Below are 12,169 nucleotides of genomic sequence, written 5' to 3'. Positions count from 1 at the left end.
CCCGTGCGTGGGGCTGCGTGGCCGCAACGCGTTAGTTTAGCTCGTTAATGCGTTAGTGCCATGCAGCCCGGTGAAGATACATGTTTATAAAACACAACATTTCCTTTGCCATCACTATAGCTAGGTATAGTTAGCAACCAAAACATCTTTTTAATGAACTTTGGAGCCTTTTAGCATGTCTGCAGTATTACGGCGTAATAAGGAGTAAATAATTAAGAACTCACTTCTTAACTCTTTTTTTATTCATGTTTTTTCTTATACATATATATATATATATATTTATCTTCACGCAGTGTGTAAAGATTATCTGCAGATCTGGTATGTTTGCAACATTACACCTCTATTGTGATCCAGATATAAAACAGTGATAGATATATAACAAACAGTATAGATCAGTAAATTCTACCCCAAAACTTCATAACTATAAAGTATTAAAGGTAATAACAGCACAATCCAGAAAGGTTACGTTTAATTTAGTTGCACAGTGACTTCCTGATGAATCATTTTGTTGTAATACAACACCATGTCCCAAGACTCCTCAGATCTAAAATAAAGGCAGGAAACGGACAATAAGTCAGCTAAATATAAAACAATCTATACTTATGAGGATATTTAATTGTTTAATTCAAAATTTTAACCATGTTTATAAATGGTTTTATTTTTGATGGACATTACAACACTAGATGCAATTTTTTTGACTCTGAAAATCAGAAAAAAAAAACCTAAGATCAAATAGATCATAGAGAAATATATTATTGTTTAGAAGAAAAGAGTTCAAAATGTCCACTGAAATAACATTATATGGTTGGTGAAACTTGTACCACAAAGTTTTCATCAGTTTAGAAAATGGCGTAACATAACATCAAGACTGTCATACTTACGCCACAAAATCATCTGAAGAATAAAAAGAAAGACAGAAAGAAATCATTATCACTGATTTTAAAAATATCACAGCACACAACTCTGTCATTGCATATAAGTGTAATACTAAATCAGTATGAGAAATCATTACCTGACAAACTGAAAGTTTAAAAAGCTTGAAGAGTGTATCTTCTAAGTTATCATTGAGTTTGCAGTTCAGGAGTTTGTCCTCATAAAATAGACAGTCCACGGTGAGATGAACGTTTTGGTTGTTCACCTGTCTCTGACTTTTAGATACAACATAATGAGGATTGATGGTATGATGCATCACCACCAGAATCACTGGTTTACTACCTGTAAGCACAGACGCAACCAGATCAACTGAGTCGGAAACAAAGTGAAGCACATAAATTAAGTTTCTACTTTTGTAGCTCATACTGCAGACCATGAAGGCTGTTAAGCATGACCCTTTTGTCACAAATATGTTTTAGTTATTTCTATTTTTAATCCATTAGTTATCCATATTTATTTCTTATTACTTACAAATTTGTTATGAGAAATAAATATGTTAAATATACAGACGTGGATACCTTATATAAGACCAGGCAGATGCAGATAAACTTTAATTTTTAGGCTGTGGTCTCAAAATACATTTCTACAATTATTTAATTAATTATCCTGCTATTACACCATTCACATACAGTTACATTTCTCAGATTAAGTAATCTCATATAGTATTTCTTACAGGGCAGGTTGCTCAGGGCATCTGTGATGTCTGTTCCAACTCGTGAAACAACAGGACAGAAAACCAGAAGATAGTCACATTCTTCTGGAGAATTCACCTGAGTTTGACCAATTCTTTTGAGCATTTCAATAATGGGATAGTGAGCCTCATTTGTTCTTCCCGCCAACCAGACATGGAATGTTTTCCATGAAACTAAAGATGAAGGAACAGAAGATGTGGGTAGTTTTCCAAAGTAACTCTTTAAAACTGTTACATATCCACACAATGCTGTGCAATTATAACTGTAGTCATAATAAAAAGAAAATACACCCTTTTACAGAGTCATACTTATTGCTGCTAAAGATGGTTCTAGAAGCTACTGAATTACTGGTGTTCTTAGATTTCCACACACACACCTACATGCACGCATGCAAACTCAGCATTTATGTTCTGGCCACTTCTCTCATTCATCTTTATTTCCCTTTTGGTGTTTAAATTCTTTAATGCTACAGCTGCAACTTGCTCTATTCATCAGCAACTACAAAGTTAGTGTTGTGTTATGGAGGCAACATTAAGTGTTTCATAAAATAAGAAAATAGGTTGTATTTTTTCCCACCTTGCTCTACTTCTTCCTGGTCTCTGTATCGGGATTATGAAAGAGAAAGCAGCTTTTAGTCTGAATTTAACAATCCAATAAATACAGCTAGTTGGTTAATATGTAACAAGGTTAGTAAAAGGTGCTCAGTGTAAACCCTTACTAGAACCGGAAGACTAAGCTAAAAATAGAAAACAACCTTAGATGGATAGAAATCTATTACTCTAATGCATGGCAGAGAGGCAGCATTTCACAGCCTAAGAGAGATGTTTTTGTTTTTTAAAATTCAGATGTTTACTTACAATATCCTTTGGTAATCTCTTGTGTCTGACATTTTCTTCACCACACTGAAAAAACAATGAATGCTTGTCTATTCCAGTACTTTCACTTTTGATTTGCAAAGGGTTAGTCAGTAAACAGGTCCTTTCAGTGTCACATGATGCTGCTATCTGAAGACAGGCGTTATTCCTGTTCCCCTTTCACATGGCATCCTTTTACAGCATCTCCACCTAGTGGACGCACTATTTCATGAGAGGAACAAACCACAAAAGTGTTTGATGCAAGATAAAACAATGTCAATTGTGCATTTGAAATATACAGTATGTTCACAAAATGGGATTGGTGCCTCTGTACTTTCTAAAGATTACTGTGTTTAATGGAAAATAAAGAGCTGAAAGTTGCATGTAGCCACACTGATGCCACACCCAGTTCCAACCTGGTGCTTTGAAAAGTCACATGAGAAGCAAGGGCTGAATCTGACTGTAAAACACATTGTATTCTCAAATGGCGTTGACTTGTCAATCATAGCACAGGCCATCATAAAGCATACTCTGCTTTATCATCCTAAGGCAGGGACGGTACACCTGGGAGTTTATGTACATCTTCTAACACTTCTCATTGCTTTCTATGCCCTTATGTTGAGCACATTTAAGCAGCAGCACAACTTTGACATCAAAGACGAAGTGACACAGAAACACAGTGAAGACAGTTTTCCCATCCAATGCAACTGATGTGGTCATCTCCAAAGCTAATTCAGCAATGCCTAAATTGTGTCTGGGTGCTATAACTCTGGTCTTTTATTGGTCATTTTCATAATCTAATGTTGTTCAAGTGGTTTGTAGTATTCATTTTTTTATTATCTCTAATCACCTCAGAATTTGATATTGCTATTGCAACTATAAACCATTCATGAAAGAGACCTTAATGATCATGTAGTAAAGCTTTGATGTGAGAAGAAAAAAAGTTCTGCCAAGATGTGATTATAATTGTTAGCTGATTGAATAACTACTCATCTTCTGTAAAAATAGTTATAGAGGAAAACCCACAACTTTTTAATATTTGTGAAAGCCTGCAAGGAGAAAGTATAATTACAAACAAAAAAAGAGTTTTCACAGTCCAGCAGTGCATTGTTTTCTTCTTAAAATATCAGAACTTTGAAAGATACAACAGGTGTGTGGAACATGAGAACATAAACGTAGAATAAAAAAACGATAAATGCTAAAAATTATATATTTTTCTGGTTAATTTCCAGTGTTTTATACTGATCAAAACACTGTAAATAACCAAGTATTTCCAGTAAAAAGAAAAGTTTCATCTAATTTTTTACGTTTCATTTTTTGGAAAGTAATTCTAGAAAAAACAAAAGGTATAACAAAATATTTTGGGGAAAATGTAGCAAAGGTATCACTGCTAAAGATGTATACTGCATATGAGTTTTCTCTCTTTATTTTTTCTAAAATTAATAAATAAACTATTAAAACAAAGAGATAAATAAATGAATACAGAAAACACACACATATACGCATGATTTAATTTGTACTTGACAAATTATATAATCTCAACATTATAATCAAATAAAGCTGCATAATTATAACATAATAAATATAATAATATTATTATTACTATTAACAAATATGATTTATTTCAGAACTGAGTTTTTATTTATTAACCCCACCTCCACATTCACACACACACACACACAAACAAACACACACACACACACACACACACACACACACACACACACACACACCCAAACTACAAACTTGAAATATAATGACATAATTTCATATTATCATCAAGTAAAGTGAATTTGTTCACATATCTATCAGCATAATCAGTTTTTACATCATTTCACTTCTGTTCTACTTTTGCTAACTGATCAAGAGACTCATCTCTACAAACACCCACATCAGCTTTCACTTTCAGTGACTTTTTAACGTTTTAAAAATAGGCCTAAAAGTAATAGCAGAAGCAAAATTGTAGCAAGTGCTATTGCCACCGTCAAAGGTATTATCCAACCTAAAAAAAAAAAAAGAAAGAAAGAAGAAAAGAGCAATAAGTCTGGTATCATTTACAATTACCATTGTTATATTCTGATTAATCTGATTGACAGCGCTGCATATGGAAACAAATGTGATCAAGTTCAAAAGCTAAATTACATCACATTAGACAGTTAATGAAATTTAAACCAAAGAGGAATTCTACACTAAAACACTTTAGAAAAAATTCACTAAATTAAAAAGACAAAATATTACAGTCATACTTACGGTCCATGAAGTTCTGACAGGGAAACATCTGAAAGAAAGAATGAAAGAAATCAGCCACAGTGATCATCCTTTACTGATAATAAGCCTTGTGTTAGATCAGTCACTTACCTGAGTAGGAGGAGAAACCCGCAAAAATTTCTTCACCTCATGCCACATGATCTCATTCTGGTTGGAATTCAGGAGTTTGTCTTCATAAAACAGACAGTCCACAGTGAGGCGGACATGTGGGTTATCCACCTGTCTCCGGCTTTCACCCGCAACATAATCAGTATCGAAGGTATGATGCATCACTACCAGAATTGCTGGTTTATCACCTGAAAACACAAAGAAGAGAGGGTGAAATGATTGAAAACAAGAAATTCAAAATATGTTTTCCATCTGTAGCCTATGCTGTAAGAACATAAAAGCTGCATGTGGCTCTTTGCCTGAAGAGCCACATGTTGCTAAACCAGTTTTCTATGTAAATACTGCATGGGTGGACACCTAATGTAAGACCAGTCACATACAGTTGCATTTTTTAGAATACCTTCCCACAATCATTTATAAGATTCAATCAGTGCTAAATAATATAATGTAGCTTTTCTTACGGGGCATGTTGCTCAGGGCTTCTGTGATGTCGGTTCCAACTCGTGAAACAACAGGACAGAAAACCAGAATGTAGTCACATTCTTCTGGAGACTTCACCTCTCTTTGGCCAAAGGTGATCATCTTTCTAACAATGAAATGATGAGTCCCATTTGTCTTTCCCTCCACGAAGACGTAGAACTTTTCCCCCAAAGCTAAAGATTTGGGAAAAAAATTAGATAATTGTTCTTAACTTTGTGTAGCTGCACAGCTTCAAGCAAAAGAAGATAAACCTTGAGTCCATTCTGCAAGTTTCAAAATAATCTAAAAATTATGTCAACTTTTCACCTCAATGTTAATTACAGAATGTATAATGTATGAATGTACATTTTATTAATGTAGAAAATTTCATTAGACGCAATGTGCTTAAATTAAAAGATAGGAAGATAAAAACTATGTAGTAATAAAATACAAGACAACACACACACACACATACACACAAAGAATTAACTGTAAGAATAAAAAGGTTTTAAGTACGTGTTTGAAGGTCTTCTTTGAAATAACAGGAAGTACCCTTAGCACACTTAGATCTAATTAGACCTGAAGCGATCTAATGGAAGTCCATCTAAGCAAAATAGATTTTTTTAGCTGCTCCCAAAATCTGTTCAAACTTTAAACCACAGAAGTAATCATAGACCTGCAGCTCTGCCCTTCAGTTTAGATTAGCATGGATTAGCATGCTAATACAATTTACAGTTAAAAGAGAAAGTGAAACTAAGTTAAAACAATACAGAAAAAAACAGAGCATGTTTAGTGGCCTGCAACACCGTGGTGCTTTTAACCAGAGTTTAAAAGGTCAAAGACAATGCAGTCGCAGTCACAGAAGTGTAAGGATGCATTAACTATTTGAGCAGTGCTGGTACGTCTAAAACTAGACGTAGACATGAAAAATGAGAGTAATTATGAGCAGCAGGAGCAATTATTTACATTTCTAGGCAGTGAATATACTGCAAGTCCAGTATGCACTCTCATTTAACCAAAAGCAATTCCAATTTTAGTTGCAAATTCTGCAATTCGCCAAACTTGAGGTTCCTTTTTACTAGTCTGCTGCATGGTGCTGTCAGGAAGTGTAAAGTGTTTGAGATTAAGTTAGAAAAAACAAATGTAATTGCTCACCATTTTCTTCATTTGTGCTTCTAAGTAGAGACGTGGAAAGAGAGAAAGGTGCCTTAGTCAGACTTTAACAAAGCTGAATAACTTCAGGTAAATATGCGTACATCCTGGTAACAGCTGTTCTTCGCAAACTTATAATAGAACACATCATAAAAAAACAAATGAAAAAACCCCAAATCTTAGCAGTGTATAATCTGGGATTTAGCTTTTAACAGTCTGAGAAAAAGGATCTAAAACCAATATTTAAGAAGCTTACTTACGGAGTACTTTGATAAGATGTTGGTGTCTCTGCCATATTTTATCACACGCTCAAGACCAGTGAACACCCTTCCCCCACGTCCAGTCTTCCTTCCACTGTTTGTTGAAGGCAGCGTGTCAGTCACGGAACAGGAACTGCAGACATAACTGTGTGCTGAAGGAAATAAGATAAGAGCACAGCAGCAGCGGAGGAAATGTAGTTACTATAGTGTGCAATACAAAGACACTAGCAGTTACAATGTTGGGGTCTTCAAACTACATGTTCAAAAATTGGGGTTAATTGCACCACATAACGTAGGTGTACACAATTAATATTTACCCAAGCTTTCACAACAACTTCTACTGTTTGTTCTTCTCAAGAAATATGACAAATATATCCACTGGGTGGCAGTGTTGTAAAAAGACAATCTGAAAGTGGCTCTGATTGGACTGAAGTCCAAAACACCAACTTCATGTGTCACTGAAAACTAATTTATTACATTTATTCTAACTAAGAGACAAGTGATGTCAAAATGTATTCCTTTTACTCGGTTCTCATACCAGCATAATGGTGTCAGGTATCTACCGATAACGAGTATGCAGTACCGAGGTTAACTGAGCTGTTAATTAAGCTTTGTGTTTTTTAATGTTTCAGGCAACGTCAGTCTCAACACAAATATTACTTCAATAATATGTTTTGAATGTAAATAATTCAAATAAATAACTAATAATTATTTATTAGTGACAACAGGACAAAAATATTTAAATTAAAAATGAACAAAAGCTATTTGCTTTATTATTTACAGTCACACTAGTTTCTTCTTTCCTTTTCTCAGTTTGAGTCCTTTTACTGCTCAACCATCACACACATGCACACAAACACATGCAACTGCTGACATTTAATAAAACTCATAGACTTGGGGACAACATGTTAAGTGCAGTAAAAGCATTTGTTGTTACACTACATGCACTGACAGTGAGAGTGAGCGAGAGAGAGAGAAATAGTAGTGTCAGCTCACTTGACCATAGCTGCTCTTAAGTTAAAAACATTTGCCAACATGCAAGTAAATACTGTTGGTTAGCCAGAGTGAAATGCCTCCAAGCTAATTTCACTTAGCCTTCATTTTCCTCTGTGTTGTCTTAGCTCTCTTGGTTACTGATGCTGCTTCTGCATGGCCTAGTAAACAAATTTGATAGTAATAAGAATAGATTGGCCATATCATCTTGTTTTCACTGGTATCAGATTCACGTTTTGAGTCCAGATCTGACAAATGTCAGATCCAAATATGTTTATATTTACATTACCTAAGAAAAAAATACTACATAAAGGAGATTCATGTATCCACACTGCAACACAGTGCATGTTCATATGGTATCAACTTGTCATTGGTTGTCCCGCCCCGTATCACACCCTGCACTACTGTTGTTTTTGACTCAAAGGAAGGGCTTCCACTCAGCTGCTCAGCAGACCATCATTTCATTTTTTTATGTTTAGGACAGTTAATGCTGAAACATTTAAACTCTTTTGCTGTTTTTTTTTTTTACATTTATTTACAGTGGCTTGTGCAATTCAACTCAGCTGTAAATAAACAAATATTTCCAGGATGTAGGAGCTGCACGCCATTATTTACTGATGTGAAAGTAATACAACAAAAAATACAATTCAATAACAGCAGAAGATATAAACAAAATGTAACAGGTCTGTATAAATTACAGGCAAAATGCAGTGAATGTCATGGTCGCTGTGTGGCAGGCAGGATGAGGACCCAATCGCAAAACTCACGGACGCAAGGGATGAACTCAAAAGGTAGCTTTATTGCTGACAAGATGACAGGAAAATACAAAACTTAAACTGGGAACAATAAACTAATACTCGGAGAGAGACACAGGGAAATCCACGCAGCATGAGGGAGAACGCGACGCCGAACAGAGGGAGACGCAGACAGAAATACACAGAGGGTTAACGAGGAAAGTGGGAACACACGGGGAACACAGCTGACACAGATAACCATAACGAGACAGGGCGGGGTGAACATAACACTGACGGGAGACGGGCAGAGTCAAACAGGAAGTACAGAGGTTCAGACAGGAGGAGAGAGAGCACGGGGAAAACACAGACATAACGGGCTGGGGAAACATGGAACAACCACAAAGGGAGACGAGGGCTCATAAATACACAGAGGGCACACAGGGGGGGAGAGAGCACGGGGAGAACTTAGACATAACGGGCAGGGGAAACATGGAATAAAACATAAGGAGAGACGAGGGCTCACAGATACACAGAGGGGCACACAGGGGGTAAAAGCCACGAAACGAAAACACTTAGGGAACAACACAACAGGGCAACTCAGGAAACATGGCCTAAATAGGGAACAAAATACAAACATACAAGAAAACTAAGAATACTGAGCCAACATGGCCCAGGACCATGACAGTGAAGGTATTGGTGGTTAAAGGATGTAATGTTACGTAAGGGTTTACTCACACTTAGATCCAAGATAAATTAATAAGCGTAGACAAGCAACAGAAATATGAAACATTTGAATTTATTATTCACAAATGATTTCGTTTTGATAAGATTATTTGGACAAATCAGCAGAATTACGTCATAGAGATGATTTGCTTTTATTTATAGCTTCACCAAGTTGCAATATAACCAACAAGATACCCTGGATGTGTGAAGTGATTTTAGTAAACCAACACTGTATATCAGTACAGCAGTGCACAGTGTTGTTTTACAGGACAATTTGTTTTCATAGAAATGTGCATCTAGTTTGCTGTCTGCATTAATGACATGGCTAGAAAAATGTCCTAGTGCTCATCTAATAATCTTTCTCCTTATTATTGTTATTATTGTTGTTGTTGTTGTTGTTGCTGAATCGATTACCTAAAATATGTGGTTATGTACTTATTTCCAACTTAGCCTTGAACTTAGCCATATGACTCCTTGACCTTAAAAAATAGATTCCTTTTGGTTTTGCTATCCAGGGACTGCTCTCACAGCCCTATTTTCTTTTTTATTTCAGGACTGTTGAAATACACAAAGATCGCTACAGCAGTTAGAGCTGCAATCCGAAGTACTCGACGATTCTTCAAATCTAAAATGAAGAATAAAAGAGCAATGAGTTACCTCAGATCATTCTTATAGGCCAAACAATCCAAAGTCATTATTAGAATATTAAATTCTATGATTCAAAGTTTTGAACACCAAAAGACTATTTATAGTATACTTTAATATGTTTAAACTATATATTCCTCTTTGTTTTATACAGCAATGGCTTGGAGAATTAGTCTCAATCCATGAGCAAGTAGGCTTTATTCTAACATGCTGACTTATCAAGACAAAACAAAGAGGGATAATTGCTTTAAAACGTGTCCCTTAGGGAAACACTCCTTAATGTTATAGTATGAAACTGGAACAATCATACTTACATTTGATCGTTCCAAACCACAAAACCTGAATAATAAAATGAAACAAAGAAATAAAGTATTTAAGTATATGCCAAAATAATTATGTGTAAACCTGATAACAGATCAATACATTTTGTCATTACCTGGAGAGTGGAAACTTCCAAAAATATCTCTATTTCATTCCACATCTTATTGTTAAGTTTAGACTTGAGGAGCTTGCCATCATGAAACAGACAGTCCACAGTGAGGCGGACATTTGGGTTGGTCACTTGTCTCCGGCTTTCAGCTACAACATAATCGGGATTGAAGGTGGGATGCATCACCACCAGTATTACTGGTTTACCACCTGTAACCACAGAGACAACAGGATGAAATGATTCAGAACAAATTTGGATTACTCCATCTTTAGATTATACTGCAGGACATATAAGCTGAACATTCTTCTACAGTAAACAAGATCCTTCACCTCCGATTTCTTAATCCTTGTTTTTATTTTCTATTTTTTCATTAGTCCAAAAAAGATATGAGAATAGCCCTTATCTAAGAAACAATATTGACACTGGATTTGTCAGTAAATCTCCCCGGTTACTTAGAAGCACCAACTCCTTCACAATATTAGTGAAGACAATAGAAAAACTAATTCAATTTTCCTCACGGGGCATGTTGTCCAGAGCCTCTCCGATGTCCGTTCCAACTCGTGAAACAGCAGGACAGAAAACCAGAAGATAGTCGCATTCATTTAGAGCGTTCACCTCTGCTTGGCCAACATCTTTCAACCTTTCAACAATGTGACGATGAGCCCCATTTGTATTTCCAGCTTCAAAGATAAATAATTTTTTTCCCCGAAGCTAAAGATGGATGAAAAAGAATATTTTAGGCATATGCTTATAATTTTTATGCAGTTTATGTTGTGTGTGTGCCAGTTATATGAATCATGATCTAAATAAGCAAAAACTAAAGGAAGTGGGTGAATTACTGTCAGTGTGAATGTAGCTTTTTCCATGTGAGCTTTTCTTAATGAATGGAAATGCACATGTCAGCTAATCCAGGTGACTGGATTGGACACTAGATCAAGTGCTCCCCAAATCTAGTGAAACCACCGCCATAAGTCAAAGATTCACTCCTCCTTTACTTCTCTTTATGTCTTTAACAGTTCCCTATTATGCTGCAAAATGCTGCATTCACGAACTGTCAGCTGTATGGCGCCATCAAGTGTTTAACAAACGTAATAAAGTAAATGTATTTTCTCACCATTTTCTTCTTTCTTTTCTTTGCGTTGGGAAACAAGTGGAAGAAGAAATTAGCATTTAGTGGGAATTTAAAAAGTTGAACAATTCAGCCAGCAGGTAAATATGTGTCAGTGTTGGTAACACTGAAAGCTCTGCACGAGCTTTTACTGGATCCAGACAAAGTCAAAAACGAAAAAAGAAAGACCACCTTAGAAGAGTGTGTGCATGCACGTTAGAGATGAGGGAGCACTTCAAAGCCTTATATGGTTAGTTAATCATTTTAAAAGTCGACTTACGGAAGAGCTTGATACGTGACTCGTGTCACGGGCACACTGAAGACGCTAAAAGCCCCTCCCCGACCGCCTCTCAGTGCAGCACTTTCACTTTTGATTTGAGAAACAAAGACAAAACAGAGATGAGAATGTGTTTTGAGAGAGAAAAGACAAGAAAGGTAGGAGGTGTGAGTTATTGAAAATCATTGTAAATGTGTGTGATACAATATAAAGATGAACCTTGATAAAAAATTAAAAAGAAAAAACTGTTGTTTGTTCATCTCATTAGAATCTGCAATACTGATCACGACCACTGGGAAGCAGTGTTGTAGAAAAATGAAGTCAGTCCAAAACACAAGCTTCACCTGACACTGAAAGTTGAAGTAGAAAATATCAGTATCCCCCACCCAACAACTCAACTAACTACATTTATGCTGAAGAGAGACGAGTGGCATAAAATGTATTTCCAAAATTACAAATGTTTTTGTGCACACAGGCATTTTAAAATATTTTAATAACATCAACACTGATTAGTAAATCAATCAATATTTTAA

The 12,169-nt window shown here is 35.8% G+C and overlaps 2 protein-coding genes across 5 annotated transcripts; both read right to left on the bottom strand.

Annotated features, from left to right (window-relative positions):
* Window positions 1–452: 452 nt before the first annotated feature.
* On the bottom strand, window positions 453–3,818 carry LOC309688605 (uncharacterized protein). Of its 2 annotated transcripts, XM_082504450.1 has the most exons (6): window positions 2,483–3,814; window positions 2,202–2,224; window positions 1,607–1,798; window positions 1,013–1,215; window positions 882–894; window positions 453–544 (listed from the first exon to the last, which is right to left on the bottom strand). In XM_082504450.1, exons 1-6 carry the CDS (start codon window positions 2,512–2,514, stop codon window positions 501–503), a joined length of 507 nt encoding a protein of 168 aa, XP_082360576.1. In that variant the 5' UTR covers window positions 2,515–3,814; the 3' UTR covers window positions 453–500. The 2 variants fall into 2 exon arrangements, with proteins under 2 accessions (XP_082360576.1, XP_082360577.1); XM_082504451.1 differs by lacking the exon at window positions 1,607–1,798 and having other exon boundaries at window positions 2,483–3,818.
* A 154-nt stretch (window positions 3,819–3,972) lies between these two features.
* LOC309688604 (uncharacterized protein) lies at window positions 3,973–11,721 on the bottom strand. 3 transcript variants are annotated; one of them, XM_082504447.1, is made up of 7 exons: window positions 11,640–11,701; window positions 6,727–6,878; window positions 6,470–6,489; window positions 5,317–5,508; window positions 4,838–5,043; window positions 4,730–4,757; window positions 3,973–4,481 (listed from the first exon to the last, which is right to left on the bottom strand). In XM_082504447.1, exons 2-7 carry the CDS (start codon window positions 6,759–6,761, stop codon window positions 4,396–4,398), a joined length of 567 nt encoding a protein of 188 aa, XP_082360573.1. In that variant the 5' UTR covers window positions 6,762–6,878; window positions 11,640–11,701; the 3' UTR covers window positions 3,973–4,395. The 3 variants fall into 3 exon arrangements, with proteins under 3 accessions (XP_082360573.1, XP_082360574.1, XP_082360575.1); XM_082504448.1 differs by lacking the exons at window positions 3,973–4,481; window positions 4,730–4,757; window positions 4,838–5,043; ... (1 more) ...; window positions 6,470–6,489; window positions 6,727–6,878 and adding exons at window positions 9,234–9,801; window positions 10,136–10,160; window positions 10,258–10,460; window positions 10,770–10,962; window positions 11,366–11,383 and having other exon boundaries at window positions 11,640–11,721; XM_082504449.1 differs by lacking the exons at window positions 3,973–4,481; window positions 4,730–4,757; window positions 4,838–5,043; ... (1 more) ...; window positions 6,470–6,489; window positions 6,727–6,878 and adding exons at window positions 9,234–9,801; window positions 10,136–10,160; window positions 10,258–10,460; window positions 10,770–10,962; window positions 11,366–11,383 and having other exon boundaries at window positions 11,552–11,714.
* Window positions 11,722–12,169: the final 448 nt, after the last annotated feature.

Source organism: Aulonocara stuartgranti (genome assembly GCF_965226115.1).
Source record: "Aulonocara stuartgranti genome assembly, chromosome: 15".
Lineage (NCBI taxonomy): Eukaryota > Metazoa > Chordata > Actinopteri > Cichliformes > Cichlidae > Aulonocara > Aulonocara stuartgranti.
This window is presented reverse-complemented; position numbering and strand designations above follow the sequence as displayed.

Coding starts and splice junctions, on each gene's coding strand:
- LOC309688605 (XM_082504450.1), bottom strand. CDS start 2,514: ATGTCAGACACAAGAGATTACCAAAGGATATT. Junction 2,225..2,482: donor AGAGATTACCAAAGGATATT/GTAAGTAAACAT, acceptor ATCCCGATACAG/AGACCAGGAAGAAGTAGAGC. Junction 1,216..1,606: donor TGCCCTGAGCAACCTGCCCT/GTAAGAAATACT, acceptor CTGTGCTTACAG/GTAGTAAACCAGTGATTCTG.
- LOC309688604 (XM_082504447.1), bottom strand. CDS start 6,761: ATGGCAGAGACACCAACATCTTATCAAAGTACTCC. Junction 5,509..6,469: donor AAGCACAAATGAAGAAAATG/GTGAGCAATTAC, acceptor CCAAATCTTTAG/CTTTGGGGGAAAAGTTCTAC. Junction 4,482..4,729: donor CTGTCAGAACTTCATGGACC/GTAAGTATGACT, acceptor TTTTTTTTTTAG/GTTGGATAATACCTTTGACG.